The sequence below is a fragment of the Triturus cristatus genome, chromosome 1_1 (assembly GCF_964204655.1).
Source record: "Triturus cristatus chromosome 1_1, aTriCri1.1, whole genome shotgun sequence".
In the NCBI taxonomy this organism is placed as follows: domain Eukaryota; kingdom Metazoa; phylum Chordata; class Amphibia; order Caudata; family Salamandridae; genus Triturus; species Triturus cristatus.
In genome coordinates, this window is record NC_140579.1 from 58,636,669 (window position 1) to 58,658,171 (window position 21,503).

Sequence of the window (21,503 nt, forward strand, 5' to 3'; positions counted from 1 at the left end):
AGGCCCTCGCGGACTCAGAGTAGCTGTATGGTACTGACTACTGAGAAGTGTCGGTAATCTCTAATTACTACTGCACCTCTGCCGAGAAGTGCAGGTACTCACTTGCTCATTTAAAGCACTGCTTGTGCAGGTACCCCGACTTTCCCCTAGTGTGGGTGTCTGCCTCGCTGACTGTCCCGCCTGTAGGCGTCTGCCCCTCACCCAGGACCGAACCATCCTAGACACCCCCCCTCCCCCCCCCACACACACACACACACCCCTCTCCGCCCTCTGTGCAAGTTTCACTCTTGAGGCAGGATAATTTCCCTCCACCTTCCCAGAGCACTAATCCAGATTTTTTACCCCACTCTCAACAGGCTGGTGGCACTTACTTAGGCAGAGTCCGGAGGTCGGAGTGTGGCGGTGGCGCTCCAAGAATTGCCTCTCTCAAGGCAGTGGCTGCAGGCTTAATTAGGCCGCTGCTGTGCGCTGTCACTGTGACAATTCAGGTGCTCCAGGCTGCAAAGGTGCAAGCAAGGCTGGCTGCAGGCAGGTTCAGGCCACGAAAAACAGCGGGCCGGCAATTTGAGTTTGCCGCCCGCCTCCGGTGATAATAGTCGTGCTGAGGGCCGCGCTCACGAGAGGCGAGTGCGTGCGCGTGACGCATCACTACTGCCGTGCTGCGCTACGTTTCAGCGCGAGGGCTGGCCAACCGGGTTACGTAGGTCCTAAGTGTTCTAAGTGTGCTTGCTGTTCACACGCCTAAGTGTGCTTGCTGTTCACACGCGCGGCACTGGCTGCCCATGGCGGCGGCTTTTCTAATTTATTTGAATACACGGACACTACTGTAGTAACTGACAGTAGTGTCAGCGAGTGTCCAAATAAATTAGAAAGGCCTCCGCCATGGGCCACGAGAGCCGCACGGCCGCCGCCCCCACATAGTGCCGCCTGGGGCGGACCGCCCCCACCGCCCCCCCCTAGCTACGCCAGTGGGTGGAGAGGAATTCAGGGGTGAGAGGAAGGGAAAAGGGGAGGTAGCCAAAGAAAGAAGGAGGGAAGCAGAGGTGGAGGGGGTAGGGAACACAGCGTGGAGACGGGGATGTAACTGAGTGACGTCCGGCTGGGTGGGACAGGGATCATTCTCAGTCCTCAGTTTTGTGTGATTCCCATTTCCACGGTGGACTCTTTCAGCGGGGTCGCTGAGACTCCAGGGCATAAGATGCTGGATCCTTCCCCAACAAGGGGAGAGGAGTCCTTTGGTCACAGGTACTCTCTGATGAATGAAGGAGGGAAGAGGTGGGGGAGGGGGGAGGAAACCCAGCAGGAACACAGTGTCCGATGTCCGGCAGGGTAGGAGATGGCTCCGAGTGGTAAGTGGATCAGTCCCAGACCTCCACTATGTGTGACACCCTTGCCACTGTGGACTCTCTCAGAGGGGTCTCTGAGACTCCGGGGCAACGATGCTGGATCCATCCCCAACAAGGGGAGTAGGAGTGCTTTGGACAAGGGCATAGTTATGGGGGCCATTTAAGGCCACAGGGGGTAGGAGAAAAACAAACAAGGTTATGTAGGGCTGGACAGGGGAGTCATCTGCAGGATCACGTAGGAAGAGGGTGGGGGGAGGGAAAGGAGACACAGTGGAGAGACGAGGAAAAACAATGTCCAATGTCTGGCTGGGTAGGTGACGGCTAAAGGGGGAAACCAAAGTCAATCGCCTCTGTAGCTGCCAATACAGCTCCACCAGGCAACGGCCATGATGCTCGGGCATCCCGGTCAGTATAACATATAAGGTTTCTGCCAGAGGGCATCGTCAAAGATTCCATCAGCCATACCAGGCTCAGGTGGTATTGGGGAACGCCGCCCGCCTCAACCTCCAGCTATCCGGTACTCATCTCTCGCCAGCTGGATGAAGATCACTCAGCGGGAGGAGCATGCAGACTCTGTCCCCCATTTCAGCGGTATGGCAAAAACTCTGCAGGCCAGTCTACCAAGAAACTGGCAGTGTAGATGAAAGGGACTCCCAGCCTAGAGCAACAGAGAAGTGAAAACACCCGGTATCAATACCACAGCACCACCAGATGGCCACAGCCCTGATTGAAAGCGCCAACAACAGACAGGCATCCCTCTCATAAAGATCGCCGCGGATGAGAAATCAGTCATTCGGTGAAGACCCTGATGTAAGCGCCGAAACCTCGCTCTGGGCGCTATTTTAGGGTCAGGCAATGCCCTTGCCTGACCCACCTTCAAGTAACTCTGCCAAATTGTCCTCTCAGGGAGATACCCCGCTTGTGAATAACCCCAGGATCACCTCAGCTGGCGAGTAAAGTGGGCCCCAGAGCTTCGCTCACCTCCCGGTCACGCTGACTGCGTCGGGGAGATCACACGTTGCAGCTTCGATCTCCGCACGTCTTCGTCCCTGGCATCATAGGGGGAATTCATCATGAGCATGGGAGACTATACCCCGGCTATCTAATAGCCTCTGTGGAGATAAGGGAACTGCTTCCTTAGTCGCTGCATACAAAGCAGCCTCCACGGGTCAGTGCTGGTTGTAGGAATTCCACTGGATTAGACGTACGCAGCGCCATCTTGTCCCCCCTGCAGTCCAGGCGGCAGATACTCCGGCAGTGCTCGATCGGAGGACGTGATCGGAGGAAAGCGAAAAGAGGTCTCCAGGTGAGCCGCTCGCTTTTTCGGTTGCGGAAACTTGGTTAAGGGTGGGAAAACAGTGCGGTAGAACGCCGTAAAGGACCTGCTCTCAGGACACCCCCGCACCGCACGGCCACCAGCTGTAGCGTGTGCCCCTCCATCCCGCTGCTGCACTCAGCCTCGCTGAGCCTGCCGCCACGACCCCGCCCCCGCTGCTCTAGCGGGCCCGCGTGCATTGACTGCATTGCTTGTATTGCCGTATTGCTTGTCTCTCCCCTCGTGCATGGACTGTATTGCTTGTATTGCTGTATTGCTTGTCTCTCCCCTCGTGCTTTCTCTCACTTTTCCTTTTTGTCTCCACCCTGTAGTTAACCGTTCTTTTTCTCCCCTTGTGCCATCTGCTATTTTGTCCTTGTCCCATCCGTGTTGTAATGGTCTACCTTGTGCCCGGTGCCCCCCGCCCTGCTCCCCGCTTCCCGCAGCCGTGCTCGTGGCCACGCCCTTTTTTCTTCTGTACCCTCCCCGCTCCCGCCTCCCAGCTGCTCCTCCCTCCCTCCCACTTCGCCATAAATGGCGACCGGGCGCACGCGCAGCGTTGACGCGCAGCGGGCGTGCCGATTGTGCGCCGAAGGTGCGCCAAAGGTAAGCCCGTCTGCGCCTGGACCGCGCCCAGCGCCAGACCCCCTGGCACCCGCAGAGCCCACCCGGCCTGCCGGACCTACGACGCATCCGACCTCAACGCACTCAACGCCGGCTGGATCCCCGGATGCCACCAAGCCACGCCGTGAGGCACTCATGGACCCTTCAGCTGCCACTCCTGCAAGTTCTCCTGCATCCGGTCCTGCACTGCACCCGTACCCGCCAAACCAAGCACCAGCCGCAACCACCTGAAGTGCATCCTGCTCAACACCCGCTCCATCCACAGACACGCCGTCCAACTCTGGAACCTGATCAACACAACATCACCAGACGTCGCCTTCCTCACGGAAACCTGGATGAACGCCTCATCAGCACCCGACATCGCCATCGCCATCCCGGACGGATACAAGATCACCCGGAGGGACCGCGTCAACCAGACTGGAGGAGGCATCGCCATCGTCCACAGGAACACCATCCGCATCACGACCAACACCGACGACACCCTCACTGCCGCCGAACACCTGCACTTCCAGATCCACACCGACCCCAAGACCACCCTTAGAGGCACCCTCATCTACAGACCCCCGGGACCGCGCACACAATTCAGCGAAGACATCGCCGACTTCATCAGCCTGCACGCCCTCCCCTCCGCTGACTACATTCTCCTCGGGGACCTCAACTTTCACCTGGAGAACAACAACGACCGCAACACCACCACCCTGCTGGACAACCTCGACAACCTCGGCCTCAAGCAGCTGGTGACCTCCCCCACCCACTACGCCGGACACACACTTGACCCCATCTTCTCATCCAGCAAGCACATCACCTTCAGCCACGCCACCGGACTCCACTGGACGGACCACAGCTGCGTCCACTTCAGCTTCAAAAAGAACACGATCCACCACCACCAGCAACAGGTCGCACGTAGAAACTGGAACAAGATCACAGCCGACCAGCTCGCCGCAACCCTGAGCCAAGACCCCCCCGCCAGCTCTGCGAACCCCAGCCAGGCCGCCAACAACCTCGCGAAATGGATCAGCAACTGCGCAGACTACCTCGCCCCACTGAGGACCCCACCCAGCAGACCAGGCAGCAAGAAAGCACCTTGGTTCACCGACGAACTCAAGAGCTCCAAGAAGAACTGCCGTGCCCTCGAGCGAGCCTGGCGCAGAGACCCCACACCAGACAACATGACCACCCTCAAGCTCACCACCCGTAAACACCACCAACTGATCCATACCACCAAGAAAACCGCATTCAAGGTACGACTGGACAACAACGCACACAACAGCAAGGAACTCTTCAACATCGTCAAAGAGCTCTCCAATCCCAACGCCGGAAACAACAACATCACCCCATCACAAGACCTCTGCAACTCCCTCGCCACCTACTTCCACAACAAGTTCGCAGACATACACAACAGCTTCAGCACACAACCGACGCACCCCATGACCACACCAACGACCCTCTGCGCCTGGACTCCGATCACCTCCGAAGACACCATCCGCACGATGAACTCCATCCACTCCGGATCTCCAACCGACCCCTGCCCTCACCACGTCTTCAACAAGGCCGACGCTGTCATCGCACCCCACCTGCGGGACATCATCAACACCTCCTTCGACACCGCTACCTTCCCAGAGAGCTGGAAGCACGCCGAACTCAGCGCTCTACTGAAGAAACCATCAGCGGACCCCACCGAACTCAAAAACTACCGCCCCATCTCGCTCCTCCCGTTCCCGGCCAAAGTCATCGAGAAGACCGTCAACAAGCAGCTGGCCGCCTTCCTCGAGACGAACGGATCCCTCGACCTCTCGCAGTCCGACTTCCGGGCCAACCACAGCACAGAGACCGCCCTCATCGCAGCCACCGATGACATCCGAACCCTGCTCGACAACGGGGAAACTGCGGCCCTCATCCTCCTGGACCTCTCCGCGGCATTCGACACCGTCTGCCACCGCACCCTAGTGCAGCGCCTCAGCAACGCGGGAATCCAAGGAAAGGCACTAGAATGGATCATCTCCTTCCTCGCCGGAAGGACACAGAGAGTCCGCCTCCCCCTGTTCAGATCAGAAGCCACCGAAGTCATCTGCGGCGTTCCCCAAGGCTCCTCGCTCAGCCCCACCCTCTTCAACGTCTACATGAGCCCCCTCGCGGCCATCGCACGCCAACACAACCTCAACATCATCTCCTACGCCGACGACACCCAGCTGATCCTCTCCCTCACCAACGACCCCGCCACTGCCAGAGCCAACCTACACGAAGGGATGACAGACGTAGCCGAGTGGATGATGAACAGCAGCCTGAAACTGAACTCAGACAAGACGGAAGTCCTCATCCTGGGCTCTTCACCCTCCGCCTGGGACGACTCCTGGTGGCCCAGCGCCCTGGGCAGCGCACCCAAACCCACAGACCACGCACGCAACCTGGGCTTCATCCTGGACTCTTCCCTATCCATGACCAGACAGGTCAACGCCGTCTCCTCGTCATGCTTCAACATCCTGCGCATGCTACGCAAGATCTTCCGGTGGATCCCCACCGAGACCAGGAAGACAGTTACCCAGGCCCTCGACACCAGCCCACTGGACTACGGCAACTCCCTCTACGCCGGAACCACCGCCAGACTCCAGAGGAGACTCCAGCGGATCCAGAACGCCTCAGCAAGACTCATCCTCGACATCCCCCGACACAGCCACATCTCCGGACACCTGAGAGACCTGCACTGGCTCCCGGTCAACAAAAGAATCACCTTCCGTCTCCTCACCCACGCACACAAAGCCCTACACAACCAAGGCCCAAGATACCTCAACAGCCGCCTCAACTTCTACACTCCCACACGCCAGCTTCGATCGACCAACCACGCCCTCGCCACCGTCCCCCGCATCCGAAGAGCCACCACTGGAGGAAGGTCCTTCTCCTACCTGGCCGCCAAGACCTGGAACTCCCTCCTGACCCACCTCCGCCTGACCCAAGACCACCTCACCTTCAGGAAGCAGCTCAAGACCTGGCTGTTCGAGCAATAGCGGACCCCCCCTCCCCAAGCGCCTTGAGACCCTCCGGGTGAGTAGTGCGCTATATAAATGCTCTGATTGATTGATTGATTGATTGATTGATTGATTGGCTGGAAAGAAAATTTGCAACGGAGCCTTAGCTCCGCGCGGCCATGATGGGAGCTGGCTCCTCCTCTCTACCTTCCTTCCATCCATCTCTTGTGAAACCAATTGAACACCATTGTCAGTTAAGATGGTGTTTGGGTAACCTTCCCTAGCCATGAGGTTCTCTAAAACTCAATCACATTTTTAGTTTCAATTCCACTTGTGAAGCAAACTTCAGGCCATCTCGAAAACATGTCTATGACAAACAGCTGTTGCCCTTCAGAATGAATTGGGCCAAGAATATCCAAGGGTATTTCCTTCCACGGTCCACGAGGTAATTCTCTGACCACCATGGGTTGTACTCTCACAACTTTTGACTTCCCGCACAATGCACATGCCAAACAATCTCTTACCAGACTTTCTACTTGCATGTCCATCCCAGGACACCAATAAGAGGAGCGAAGCCTCTGCTTAGTTTGAACATATCTAAATGAGAAATATGCGCCAAATCAATCAATTTACTGCGGAGCTAAAGAGGGGGTACCAATCTTGTCCCACAAACAAAAAGATCACTACACACCCCCAACTCATCTTTCACGCCCCAAAATTTCCCAGCTTCCTCAGAGGCCTGCTTTTTGGAATGTCACCCTTTATTGACCAGAAGCAAAACTTCAGAAAGCACAGGATCAATCAATCAATCAATCAATCAGGGGTTTATATAGTGCGCTACTCACCCGTGAGGGTCTCAAGGCACGCGGGGGAGAGGGGAAGCTCCGGATCAGTCGAAGAGCCAGGTCTTGAGGTCCTTCCTGAAGGTGTGCAGGGTTGTATAGCGTCGGATGTTGGCTGCGATGTAGGAGAAGGCTCTACTGCCTGTTCTACTTCTGCGGATGTGGGGGACTTCTGCAAGGACGAGGTCGGCAGAGCGGAGGTTCCTCTTGGATACGTGTCAGGATAGTCTCTCGTTGAGGTATTTGGGTCCGATGTTGTTGAGCGATTTGTAGGCATGGGTGAGGAGTTTGAAGGTGACTCTTCTCGACAGGGAGTCAATGGAGGTCTCGTAGGTGTTGGGTCACGTGTTCGCGGTGTTGAGTCCCGAGGACGAGTCTGGCGGTGGCATTTTGGATGGTCTGGAGTCTGTGTAGGAGAGATCTGTTGATTCCAGCGTATAGGGCGTTGCCGTAGTCCAGTCTGCTGGTTATGAGCGCGTCGGGGGATCCATTTGAAGGACTTGCCGAGGATGCGCAGGCAGTTGAAGCTGGTGGAAGCGACGGCGTTGACCGGGCGGTTCATGGAGAGGGAAGAGTCGAGGATGATGCCGAGGTTGTGTGTGTGGTCTGTAGGAGTGGGAGGGTTCCCGACGGCGGGGGGGCCACCAGGACTTGTCCCAGGCGGAGTTGCAGGGTCCGAGGATGAGGACCTCGGTTTCCTCTACGTTCATCATTCCCTCCTGGAAGCAGAGTCTGGTGTCTTCGGGATTCTCCGTGAGTGAGAGGATGAACTGGGTGTCGTCTGTGTAGGATACGATGCTGAGACCATGCTGTCTGACGATGGCGGCGAGGGGGGCCATGTAGATGTTGAAGAGCGTGGGGCTTAGTGATGAGCCTTGGGGCACTCCGTAGTTGATGTTGGTGGGTTTGGAGAGGAGGGGAGGGAGTCTGATCCTCTAGGTTCTGAAGTTTGAAGTTCATTGGTTTATATAGTGCTGAATCACCCCAAGGGGGTATCTCTGTGCTGGGACGGTAGTCTAAACAGCCAGAACAGAGAGCTAGAAAAGGTGGGTTTTAAGAAGTTTCCTGAACTGAGAAAAGTTCGAACAGTTGCGAAGCTGAAGAGGTAGCTCATTCCAAAAAGCAGGGGCAAGATGAGTGAAAGCTTTGCCACCACTGCGCGCTTTTTTAATTCTGAGGGTGCATAGTAGGAGTTTAGAACCTGATCAGAGAGAGCGTGAGGGGGTGTCCTTGATTAGCTTATTAGAAAGATAGGAAGGGCCTAGGTCATTTAGGTCCTTGAAGACAGTGCAGCCAATCTTGAATTTCACCCGCTTTCTCACGGGGAGCCAGTGGAGTTTTTTGAGAAGAGGAATAGAAGAGGTTCTAGGTGGGGCGCCCGCTACCAGGCAAGCGGCCGTGTTCTGCACTACTTGTAACTTGTTAAGGGAGGCTTCATTGGCCGATAGAAGCAAAGCGTTACAATAGTCCAGTCTACTTAGTATCAGGGCTTGCATCAGCGTTTTTTTAGTGGAAGGGGGTAGCAGGGGAAAGATCCTTCTAAGTAGACCTAGAATATAGGAGCAGGTGCCAGCAGTGGTGTTGGCATGAGCGTCTAGAGTGAGGTTCTGATTGAACTGATAACTAGGTTCTTGACTACTTCCTTAGGCGACGGGGCATTACCCAGCTCCTCAGGCCACCAGCTGGGCGACCAGCATATGGCAGCTCCTCCAAACTGCCAGAGAGAAAGGATCGGATCCAGTCAAGGGTGGCTCCTTGTATCACAGCGTCGTGAAGTCTGGCTGCGAGGGTGCAATGGGAGACGGTGTCGAAGGCTGCAGAGAGGTCTAGAAGGATGAGGGCCGCGGTGTGTCCTTGGTCGAGTAGCAGGCGCATGTCGTCGGTGGCGGCGAGGAGAGCAGTCTTGGTGCAGTGGTTGCTGCGGAATCCGGACTGGGAGGCGTCTAGCATGGAGTTCTATTCGATGAAGGTGGTCAGCTGAGTGTTCACAAGTCTCTCTGACTTTGGCTGCGGAAGGGAGGAGAGAGATGGGCCAGTAGTTTTTAAGGTCCGTTGGGTCGGCCGTGGGCTTCTTGAGGAGGGGTTAACCGCCGCCCACTTCCAGTTGTCTGGGAAGATGCCGGACGTGAAGGAGGCGTTGATGGTCCGTCTAAGTTCTGGTGCAATGGCTACAAGTCACAGTGTCCATATCCTGTATCTCTATTTTATCTCTTATCCCAGTCCTCTTTCACTGGGTTTACTTCAGCCAGATATAATGAAAATGGTTCCCTTACAAAATCTTGGGAGGTTAAACGAGGGGTGAGACAGGGATGTATTTTTGTCCCTCTCTTATTTACCTAATACATTAACAATCTGTGGGCTGCCCTGTCAACGGCTGGCAAAGACATCCCTACAGCAGGCTCTAAACCCATCCCTGCTCTCTTATATGCAGATAATGCAGTTTTACTTGCTAGGACACCAATGGGGCTGCAACGACTTGTAAATACTTTTATTGATTTTATAGTTTCACTTGACCTCTCTATTAACTTTTCTAAGTCCCATATAATGTCAACTGGTAACACAAAGCGTGACAAGAGTACGCTTATTTGTTAAGGAGGAGAACTGACAAATGTTGCTACATTTCCTTATTTGGGTATTCTGTTTGATGAAAAGGGGTCATGGGTGGCTCAGCGAATACTCAAGAAAAACACCCTGTCTAGAGTAGCAGAAGCGACTATGGACTTTGTCAGGAGACTGGGGAGTAAACCATTACGACCACTATTGAAGGTCTATAACGAGAAACGAGGTCTATAACGAGGCCGGCGATCTGCAAGGGGCAAAAAATAAATATCTGCAGAAAACATTAGCTGTACCCCCAGCACCCCTTCTTATATGGTGCACGAGGAACTAGGGCAGGGTTACATTTCTGACCGTATAGCAGTGGACCCTTAATATGGTTGTTAAAAACATGGTCTAGCCCCACTCCTTCTTTGGACCAATTCATTTTAGAAGATTGTATGAGGCAAGATAGAGCTGGTGACGTCCCCGGCTAGGTTACATCTCTCAGCAGCTAGCGAAAATAGGGCACCCTGAGCTCTTTACACATCCCAGACAAATGCACCCTGGAGAGCTGATGGATATCAAAAGACAATTTCTAAACAGGAGGATGGTGGAAAGGGAAAATAGCGAACTTAATAAACCCACGATAAGACAACATATAATATTAAGTCATAGGACCCTAGAACAACACTTTTTGTCTTATATTAAAAGTTTTCACTATCGTTTTCAGATTTAGGTTTAATGACATCCACTGCGGTCTCGCGGTCCCCGAGGGTTTGTCTAAGCCAGGGGCCCCAAAGCCCTGCTTTTGTGATGACTTCTCGGACCAAGATCTTTTACATTTTATGTTTCATTGTGGTTTTTAGAACGATCCCTGGATAAAATATATCCTACAACTTTAAAAAAAAAATCCTTTTGCACAAGTGAGACCAGCTCTGATGCATCTGCAAACGTTGCCCTCAGCTTTGATATGTTGTGGGGTTACGAGTTTTTTAGCAGGAGCCTTACGACGAAGGAAACTTTTGATCATGCACTGAACCGGGATTAGAAATGTCATGTTCTAGCGGGCATTGTTTTTAATTACGTGTTCGTACTGTATAAAATGTACTTTATCTAGGTCTATGACGGTGCAGTAGTCCTAGCTCGATAATTCAAACATATATTAGGGCTTAGAAACCTATACATGGCAATTGCCATGTATAGGTCCAATATGAAATATGTGACCTGCCCTTTTAATATGCATTGCATAGTTTTTATCCTTGGTGTGTGTAAATGTGCTTTTATAGTCAAAAATGGCCAAATAAAGTTTTATTTGACTTGACACTGGGTTTACTTGTAACCAACACATTACTTTGTGTATGTTTTGTAGTGGGTTCAGAGAGGTGTGGAAGCATGCATCGCTCCCACTAGATCCGGCTTACAATGTTGGCACTTTCTTGCACTAATGAAGGTTTGCTGATCTTCATGGTCTCTAGGTTTATAACCTTTTCTTACCTTCAATAACTCCACATCCTGCTGCTGACACTTCAGTTCAATCTCGGTAATCCAGCTTCTTAGGACAAGTTGCTGTTCTTCTAATTTTGTTACTGTCTCCTTGGTGCTCTGCAGACTTTTCTTCTCTTCTTCCTCCAGGCTGCTGAGGTGACGACATTTTTCCTGCTCCAAAAACTGCTGGAGCTTCTCAAACTCATTAGTGATTAGCTCTCTCTGGCTCTTGAACTTGGCCTAAAACATAAAAAGAAATCATATGTTCACAATGCTACCACCTCAGAAAGATGCACTAGGCTTATCAAGTGACTCTGGGGCTGACATAGGTTTTCTTGTCATTCACTGGGTGATTGAGGCCCATCATATATGTCATAGGAGAGACAGGGGTGTCCCGTAGGACAGCAGAAGGCGTAGAAGTCGTTTGTTTCCTGACATGGACATTCCCTGTACTACTATTTGATGTCTTTGTGGAGCAGAGGCCGAGCTGTGTTGTCTGAGAGAGAATGGAAGGACTGTATGTCAAGCTTCAACAGCAAGCTTTATGGGTAAGTTGTAATTGCGCCACAGCACTGACCCTTTGTCTTGAGTTGCACTGGGGCAACACAGGGATCAGATGCTGATCTTAGGGTGCGGTACGTTGTCTATTTGGTGAAGAGGTTGAGATCATGGGAGATGCTGCAGCTTTGTAGCCAATAAAGGCGCTTTAGCTTCAGCATCTGTTGACTGGAATACGGAAGACAGATGTGGTGCTAGGGCTGGAGACAGCAGATGCCTTTGCAGAGAAGGGTACTCCTTGTGTAACCTACAATGGCATGCTGTGGGAGCCCCAAGAGCAATGGAGGAGAGACTTAACGGGACACTGCTTGGAAGTGGAGGAGGTGATAATATTTGTAGTGACTGTAGCCTATGAAGGCATCTAGCTAGAGCTGGGTCTGAAAGTCTGGAGAGAGATTTCCTACCCACAGAATGTATGAAGCAAAGACAGTCTGGTCCATCCAACAAGAGTACGAATAATGGAAAAGGAAAGAGTCCTTTAGGGAGAGGTACATTTGGCGTTCCTCAACATACATGATGCTCAGCAGTACTGCTCTTGATACACACTTTAGAGTACATGTTAAATGCAATACAAACTGACTCGAGAATGCAATCGGTTTCCTAAAAACCTCACAGCCTATGTATGTGCACAAAGCCACGCCTGGCAAAACCTCAGATCAAATAGTAAACAAAATATATCTAACCACTTGGGCTACAAAATGAATCCCCTAAACTTCCATCCACAAATCTATGTGACAGACAAACCTGAGCACTTGGTACTTGAGGCAGGAATGAAGAAGTCGAATAGGCCCTGCACTGTAGAAGAGGGTGTGTACTATTTGTTCATGCTCAGCTTACAATGAAGGCCTTCAGGTCCCATATCAAGGAGCTTAAATCACAGCAGGGAGGAGTCTCTTTATCATTTAGGGTAAGCACCTCACTCCTTCCTCGGCACCATCTAGAATCTTGCTCCTGCATGGAGCAGCGCAGGCAGTGCCGTGCCTACTCTATCCTCCACCACTCCCTGCTGCATTCAAAATGTCAGTAGAAGACACAAGAGAACTGTTGTGTTTTATGCAGCTACTGCTTGCCGCAGTCCTTTGCCTGTACTGCTGGAATACAAAGTCTTCATGCGTAAAACTCCGAGACCTCGGTCAGTCTAACTTTCATGCAGTCAGGGTGGGCCACAATACGTCTGGTGAGGCTGGGCAGTGATCATGGGTCACTCAAGGTCTTATAGTTTGGTAAACTTAATGTGTTCGAGGCCCGGATGGATCAACTATAATATCCACCCAAAGAACAGCAGGTCAAGGTGCTGTGCCACAGACGTGTAAACGTATCTAGACTGTGTGGAGTTTCTCAGAAGTCTGAAGACGTAAGGCCTTAAGCGGCAAATGCCACTTGCAATTCTCTGATCTGATACCACCTCTGGAGAATGTAAATAGGTGAATCCAGCAATTGTGAAGCCCCTCTGAGGCGTCCCTCGGTGGTACACCATGAAGAAATGACGGCTTCCCAGAATTTAGAAGCATTAACATTTTAATGAGAAATGTTTTACAAATCAGCAATAGCCATTTACCTATCAATGAGAGGGGCCTGTTTATTATATTTTAGAGTAAACTAGACTGCCATCCCTTGTGTCATGCACAACCGGACTGAATTGCCAGTCTGGTTCCTTGACTTGCAAGAGTTGTTTGTACTTGGCTACTGCAAAAGGGAAAGACACACTGGTGCCAAGTGTGACAATATAAATTGTAATTCCAAAAAATACTCTTTACAGCTTGTTGTCCAAATGTATCTTCTTTAGACTTTTGATTCATTCAAGTAACCGTGAAATTGAAAGCATTCCAACTGTATCGATTTGCATAAAAATGACAGTGGACTCTCACAGTGAATTAATCCCAATATATTTCGGGCTGTTGCCCTTCTTCAGGGGATATATATCTGTAGATAAAGATCCAAGCATGTATTTTAAGCTTGCTGAGGTAACATGCTCGGCGTCACATCCAGTGTCCAAGTTGTTATCAGTGATTCAACAAATCTATAGACTGGTGCTGACGGAACCGTAAATGTATTATTCGTGTCCGCTACGAGGTGAAACTATGAGGTTATCACGTGCAACGTCTCCGTTAGTTCATCGACCTGTGTGAAAAAGTATGTGGACATCATCTGTACGTGCACTGTGAGTAAGATGCAATCAATTATAGAGCAGTCCAGAGTATGTAAGTATCGGTAGAACATAGCAAACACAAGGAGATGATGGATGGAGCACTGAAACTTTTCAGACACTCAACTCCAGTTTCAGATCTCGGTTGAATCCATCATCATTCTTTAGCTCACTTCGCCACCCCAGTTCAGACCAAACCATATGCAAATCAGTCATGACCCTGTTCCTCCTGCACGCCTGTTTTTTTAAAGCCCCCCCAGGTGGGCCATATCCGGGGAGCACGAAGCAGGGGGGCTCTTGGGGCCCCTCTCGGACCACTACCTCCCCTGGGCTGTAAACAGCGGGGGACCCGCTTGGGACCCTGCAGCCTAGCCCTTTAAATTAAAAAAATATTTAAAAAAGAAAGGCTGGGGTGGGAAGGGGTCCCTGGGACCGAAATAATATAAAAAATAAACAAAAGGGGCTGGCTGTTATGTGAACAAGTTGCCTTTGTCTTTGTTAAGGACAACTTGTTATTGTCCCTTGCTCCCGCTTTGGAGTACAAATGTATTTTTGTGCTCCCGCTCAGGAGCACAAATCTATTCTTTTGAAGTATGGCTCCGGTTCCGTGTCCATGGCCTGGGTGTTCTGCTCAAACAATTTCTGTTGGAGCAGTGACACCGGAGACATCGGAAGAGCGGTCGTGGGCTCATTACTCTCAAGTTTACTACTCACTTGTGGCTGGAGATTATATTTATTCTACCGCAACACAAGCCCTTGTGGATGAGGCCCAAAATGGTCCAGGAAAAGGGTGCCACATGGCCCCTCTTCCTAAAAAATTGAACTAGAAAAAAAAAAAAGCCCCGCCTCCTTTCTCCACCACTCGGCAAACGCTACTCCTGGTGCGCACATGGTTGGGGGTGAAGTCCCCTTGGCTGCTGAGGGTCCTTAGGGGCCAACCAGTCCTCCAGTTACCTCCAGTAAGCCCAACACAGTGGGATTGCTGAGAGGTGGTTGAAGGCCACGCCCCCTTTATCCATAACTCAGCAAACGTACCTCTCGGAGGAGGAACAATCTATTACTTAAACAAATTTGATCTTCACATGTGAGCTCTGAGGAGACCTGCCCAAAGCCCTTAAGTTCATTATCCACGCTTCTGAAAGGTGACCACCCTTCCTTTATGAATTTCAACACTTTGTGCAACACCACAGGAAGCTTCAATACTCCATTCTTCCTCGGTGATATATTGCTTTTATTCAGGAATTGCATCAATCACAGCCACCACACAGTCAAACAAATCCTGATCAGGGAAAGGTAAGCTAGAAAGGTAATCTGCCCTAAAGTTTTTTCCATCTTCAATATATTTAACGTACATATCATATTCCTGTAGCAAACATACCAGACTTGCAGAAGCCTTGCCCAAGCCATTTCCACTCAAAATATAAACCAAAGGCTTATGATTCATAAACACATCAATTGTCCTACCCCAAATGTACTTTTTAAATATCTGCTCCGCCCACACACAAGCCGAGGCTTCACGTTTGATAGGATTGCAGTTGACTTCTGCATCGTTGAGTGTTCTATACACAAAGGCAACTATCATTTCTCTGCCATTCACAGTTTGCTTAAACACTGCACCTATTCCATTCAAACTCACATCAACTGTAATAAAGGATCTTCCCGTGGGTACATATGGACGAGGTGTGGGTGCATTCACCACCATTGCTTAATGTTTTCAAAAGCTTGGTTAGCTTGACCTGATCGAATTTTGCACCTTTCTGCGTAAGTGAATGCAATGGTTGCATAAGTAATGCATACCCTTCGACAAATCCAGCATAGTATTCACATTATCCCAGAAATGAGTGTAAGGAATCTTTATCACCAGGTTGTGTGCTTTCTGTATAGCTTCTAGATTGCAAAACCTTAGTTTAATACCTTCTATTGAAATGGTATGTCCCAAATAATCCACCTGTTGAACCAGTAATTTAAATTTTTCAGGTTTGACGGTCATCCTTCACTCCTCCAAGTTACCCAACACCTTTTCAAGCATTACCATGTGCTCCTCCAGAGTTTCTGTGAAAACAAGAATGTCATCTTGGAAAGTTTGTACCCCTTCCAGATCACCAAACGAAACATCCATCATACGTTGGAATATGCTGGCCGCTAATACTAAGCAAAACGGTAAACGCAAATACTTATAAGCACCAGTGTCACAAACATAGTCAGTTCCTGCGACTTCGTGCTCAAGGGAATATGATGGTATGCGGAATGCAGGTCTATAGTGGAAAAATACTGAGCATCACCGACATTAGCTAAGATCTCCTCAATACTTGGCAGAACGTGACATTCCACCAAGGAGTTCCGATTTAAAGATCTCAGATCCTCACGCATAATTCTCCTGTCCACTTACATGTCAAGACTACTGGGGATACCCATTCTGAGGAGTCAGTAGGTTTGATCACTCCTTCAGCGTATATTTTATATAACAGGATTTCTAAATCCGTTTTTACACTTAACCGTACTGGTCTAACCTTATGTATATTTGGCACAGCTTTCTCTTTCACCCTAATCTTGTGCTCAAAGCCTTAGATTATACTCATTTCATACGTAAATACATCAGGATACTTAGACATCTCTTTGCACAACATCTTCATCAGGACTTACCACCAAAATGGCAATGTCTCCCAATACAATGGCATTCTCATAACCTGAAATGATACTTAACCATGCTAAATCTTTCCATCCCACAATGTAACAACCTCACAGCCACATACATCTTTGCCCAAATTGTTGTGCCCAAACATCCAAAGTTGCTTCAAAATACCCCAGCATATCATATCCTAATCTCCAAACTCTTTGGGGTTAACATCAGTAGATTAAAGCCATGACTTAGACCAAAACTGTAGTTTCAGACATAATGGTAACTGGAACCCCAGACTCTGCCATAAATAACCGTGAACTTCCATCAACAGGTGCTTGACATAATGGTGCCTTAATGTTCTTACTTCTGCTAGAATCTTTCACAGTACCCAATGTCAAAAGAACATCGTCAAATTTTCCTACACGCATGTACGAATACGCACCCACATATTCTTCTCGCAAGGTCACATTACCATTTTCACATTGGTAGGTACATTTAAAGTGGCTCTACACACCGATTGGAAATGTCCAATCTTCCTCCAATTATTGCATTTCTTACCAACAGCTGGACAAAACATACTGTTACCAATATGACTCCTAGAACCGCACCTATAGCTAGTGATTTTGGATTTCCTATGTTTCCCAGTCTGAAGATTCCTTGCACAAACAGAATGTTCTGTAGAAATGCAACTACGGGAGATAAACCACCTCGATTAGGCAAAGCTTACGATCAAACAATATACCTTTCTACGCTTCTGCTATGTCAATAACTTCTAACAGAGTAGGATTGCTTCATGTCAACAGACGTTCCTGTGTTTTCTTATAATAACAGTTAAACACAAACTGTTCTCTTACATAGATATCTTTGTTGGTTTCAAATTCACAGGTAGAGGCTAAGACTCGCAAAGCAACAAAACCTCCTCCCCCGATTCTTCACTAGACGGTTTCCATTTAAAGAAATGATGCCTCTCCAACAGACATTATATACCTTTCTTAGATCAGAATAAAATATTCTACACTACCTTACTACAAGTACACTCGACTCCTCCGAATATTGTATCTTCATTCTCTCCTTTGCCTCAATGTAAACATTACAAATACAATTTTCCTCCTTGGGAGCAGCTACTATCAGAAAATGATCAAGGCTTTTTGGCCCACAATGCCCAAATGATTAAACACCAAGGCTAATTTCCTTGGAGGCTCATAACCCCTTGCATCAATTGCCGTTAAGTAAAAGTTTTAAAAATGCGTAGCCACTCCTTTCATTTAATTTCTGGCTTGCCAGCCCTCTGAAGAAAAGTGCTGCTTTTTTCACCAAATTTGGTAAGGATAACAAGAAAGAAGTGGATAGGGCAAGGGCTAACTGGTACGATAGGATTTTCAGTACAGTTCTACACTTCTGGTCACGTGGTTGTAAGCACCTATATGACTGAACAAGGCAGGCCGCTTCAGCCACATTAACAGTGATAAAACGGCACTGTTGATATAGAGTGATCAATTGTTTAAATCCGATTACTGAAAAAATCTAGTCCATGTAAGTAACTTTTCAAAATTGTATACATGATAAGTAATATGAGCGGATGGCTGATGATTCTGCAATTCCAAATAATAGTACACAATATAATTAGAAATATTTTTCACTGAAATAACAGGTGAGGTGGAGATATGCCGCGATTGCTTACGTTCTGTAAAGAAAAAAGGTAACTACGGCATCTGGGTTTTAGGATTGCTCGTCTGCCCTACCTAGCACCCATGGGTGGATTTACAGCACCGGAGGATGGACCCATCCTTTGAAATCCCAGCTCTGCTGGACATCAAAGACAAACTCTGGATGTCATGGTGGTAAAGAACAGTAATGAAGGGAAGTTGCAGTGGAAGCTGGAGCCATGCAGACAGCCCCTGTGACCACGGTCAAATTACACACACAGGAAAATACACCAAATACTAGGGGGAGCTAGACACTGCACGAGACACCACGTTAGCTACTGGTAGCTCGCCCTGGAAGTAGCTCTCTGTGCAGCCCAGGACAGTTAGTAATTCAGAGGGTCTAGCCACTTTAAGGACGGTAATTATTTATAGGGGCGTTTAACTTTATTTACATTCTTAACTCCACATCTAGTTTTTTTGCAGATATATGTAGACATGGAGTTAAGGATAGTAAATCTATACTTACTTACACCTACATAATTTCATGCTATTGTATTAATCAATATTCAATATATGTTGGAATGACAGGTGATCACTGCTAGTAATCTTGCAAGGTGTGGCCACTATGATGATTGTCTTTGATGCGGTTGATGGAGCAGGTAAAACAAAATGTTGTATACATCCTCTATTTTGCATGAGACTAATTATATAATCATTCTAAGAATTAACTTGTACTAATTGGTTTGAAGTGAAAAGAGACTAATCAACATTTACACTTTGATAAACACAAGATACACGAGGGACTAAATGCTAAATTGCATGGCAAAATCATTCAAATAACTAACGATGGTATGCAAGCTAACTCTAGAATGTGGTGAAATAGAGAATTGCACGATTCATGTTGCTTTTGTGATATTTGTGCTTAAAGTGCTGCAGAATGGTGAGTATTATTGCTTTAAATGTTGCTACCGGCTAGGAAATTACTAATATATCGGGAATAGAGTGGGTTTAAACATTAGAATCTTTATTTCTATATTCTAATTACCTTTATGTCTGTTTTTGCTTAAGTTGCCATTCGGGCCTGCTAGGCCGCAGTAATTAAGATGGAGCTCCGGTATGGCCACCGTCATGTGAGCGCGTTGACTACTGTGCAGAATCGGACGGCTATGGAGATCTTCAAGTGACCCCAACTCCTGTAAGCAGTATGTCCCTTGTCAAGGATAGGAGCATGGAGGGCTGCCAAGTGATGAACAGTATGAACTCTTCAATGAACAAAGCATTATTATAACTCCGGAACTTTTGCCTGTGAACCATGGACGAAAGAATACAATTACGCTTGGCCATGCCAGGTCTCATGGGAAACTGGTCGAACATGAGAAATCCTCGAGAACTTACAAATTGGATTGGATTAGCCAATCGGAACACTTTCTATCCCTAAATTTGTTACATATTGATCTGAAGTAATAGGGTAAAAGGGTATAAAAGACCTCATTTGCCCAGAGGGGGTGTGGAATTGGGCGGATTGTCTATGGCGTTGAGTCTGCGTTGAACGGATGAAGATTTCCTTGGTTTGCCTTGGGTTTCTTTAAGTTGGGGAAGCTATCCCATCTGATGATTGATTATTGCTGCGTTCGCACAATTTACCTTGGAGATTGTAGTGGGGACTTTGAATATTGCATCCATGCGATTCGAGGGTCACCAATTTTGAGATTGGATAACTATAAATGTAAATGAGATATATATATATATATATATATTCACTTAAAAAACCATAGGTTTCACACATGTTATAGTTAGCTGGACATTTCACTCGTAAAAAACCATTGACATTCCCCCGTTATAGTTAGTTCAGCTAACTATAACTCGCGCGCCCGCAATCCACTGCTCATGACGTCACATATTACATCACTAATGACATGGTCAGTGGCATCACTCATGACATCACTGATGACATCATCCTTGTGATAGAGTGGCGGTCGCGCGAGTTATAGTTATCTGAACTAACTATAACGGGGGAATTTCAATGGTTTTTTATGAGTGAAATGTCCAGCTAACTATAACATGTGTGAAACCTATGGTTTTTTAAGTGAATTTGCAAGGTTTTTTAAATGCTAATTCCTAACTATAACGTGTGTGAAACCTATGGTTTTTTAAGTGAATTTGTAAGGTTTTTTAAATGCCAAGTTATGTATGTTTTATTATATCTTTTTTTTTTTAAGGTTTTTCACCGTGCGCGCACCATGCGCGCACCCCGCGAATTTTTGTAAAAAAAAATAAAATGTTTTTTTCACCCTTCGGGGTCCTTCAGGGACCCCCTGACAAAGACTAGGGGGTCAGGAACTCTCTACCCTGCCCCCTTTTCACGTTCTCCACCTTTCTTTTTCACTGTCACACACAAAACACACAAAATGGCGGCCGACACTTCCTGATTTTGACCGATTCGAACGTTGACTGACATGTAACCACCAATCAGAATTATGCTCGCGCACGTTAAGGTGCGCGAGCACGGTGCGCGCACGGTGCACGCCTATAGATATTTATGTACTTTTAACTGCAATTTTCTCAGGAACTACTGAACAGATTGACTCCATATATGCAAGAGGCACATCCCTGACCTGAGGACTACCTCTTTGCCAAATTTCAAGTAATTCTGTTCAGCCGTTCGGGCTGTACCTTCGACTAAAGGTCCTATGGGAAAATGCATGGGGAAAACGCGTTTTGGGACCCCCCTTTTTTCTCAGCCCCCGCTTGACGAATCACCCCGAGACTTTCAGGGTAGGAGCTGAGCGGAGCGCTCCATTAGTTTTGAAAATTTCACGAGGATTCGTCAACCGGCGCCAAAGTTATTCAAAATAGAATTTTCAGATTTCCTATGGAAACTCGGTCCTAACTATAACTATCTACTGGCGACCACCAGTAGATAATATATATCTATATATATGCTTAGGTTTTAAGGTTTATTGTTCCCGGAAATAAATGGTCAAAATTTAAATACTGTAGAGCCTGAAAGCTAATGTAGAGGAAAAATTAATACAAGATAAATGAGACCTGAATTAATAAGAAATGAGTTTGTGATTCTTTAATGGAGTACTGAAAATTAATTAAATGTTTCCTAGGCTTTAACTGTGTTTTAACAGGTTCTAAATCACCATCAACCAGTCCAACTAATTGGTCCGTCGACCAAGTGGTGGAGTGTCTTGATGTTAAGCTCAGGATTTGATAGGCGCAGATGTATATAATGTATATAATGTATATAAGGTAAAGAAATGTAATCCTGATAGATAATAAGGTACCCACCATATTGTCCAGTGCTTTTTCTCCTGTGTGCGGATTCAAGTGAGGCGAGTGCATGTTGGTGTTATGGGCCCCACCAATGAATGAGTGTATGAATTAGTGTCTGTGACGACGAGTCTGTGACAC

General features: G+C 48.2%; 1 protein-coding gene across 1 annotated transcript in view; it reads right to left on the minus strand.

Annotated features, from left to right (window-relative positions):
- The window catches only part of LOC146869390 (E3 ubiquitin-protein ligase TRIM39-like), a 133,692-nt gene that overhangs the window by 74,670 nt on the left and 37,519 nt on the right, over positions 1 to 21,503 (minus strand). Inside the window, exon 3 of the mRNA XM_085599708.1 lies at positions 11,123 to 11,353. Within this exon, the coding sequence (XP_085455834.1) occupies positions 11,123 to 11,353 (231 nt within the window). The remainder of the gene's footprint in view (positions 1 to 11,122; positions 11,354 to 21,503) is intronic.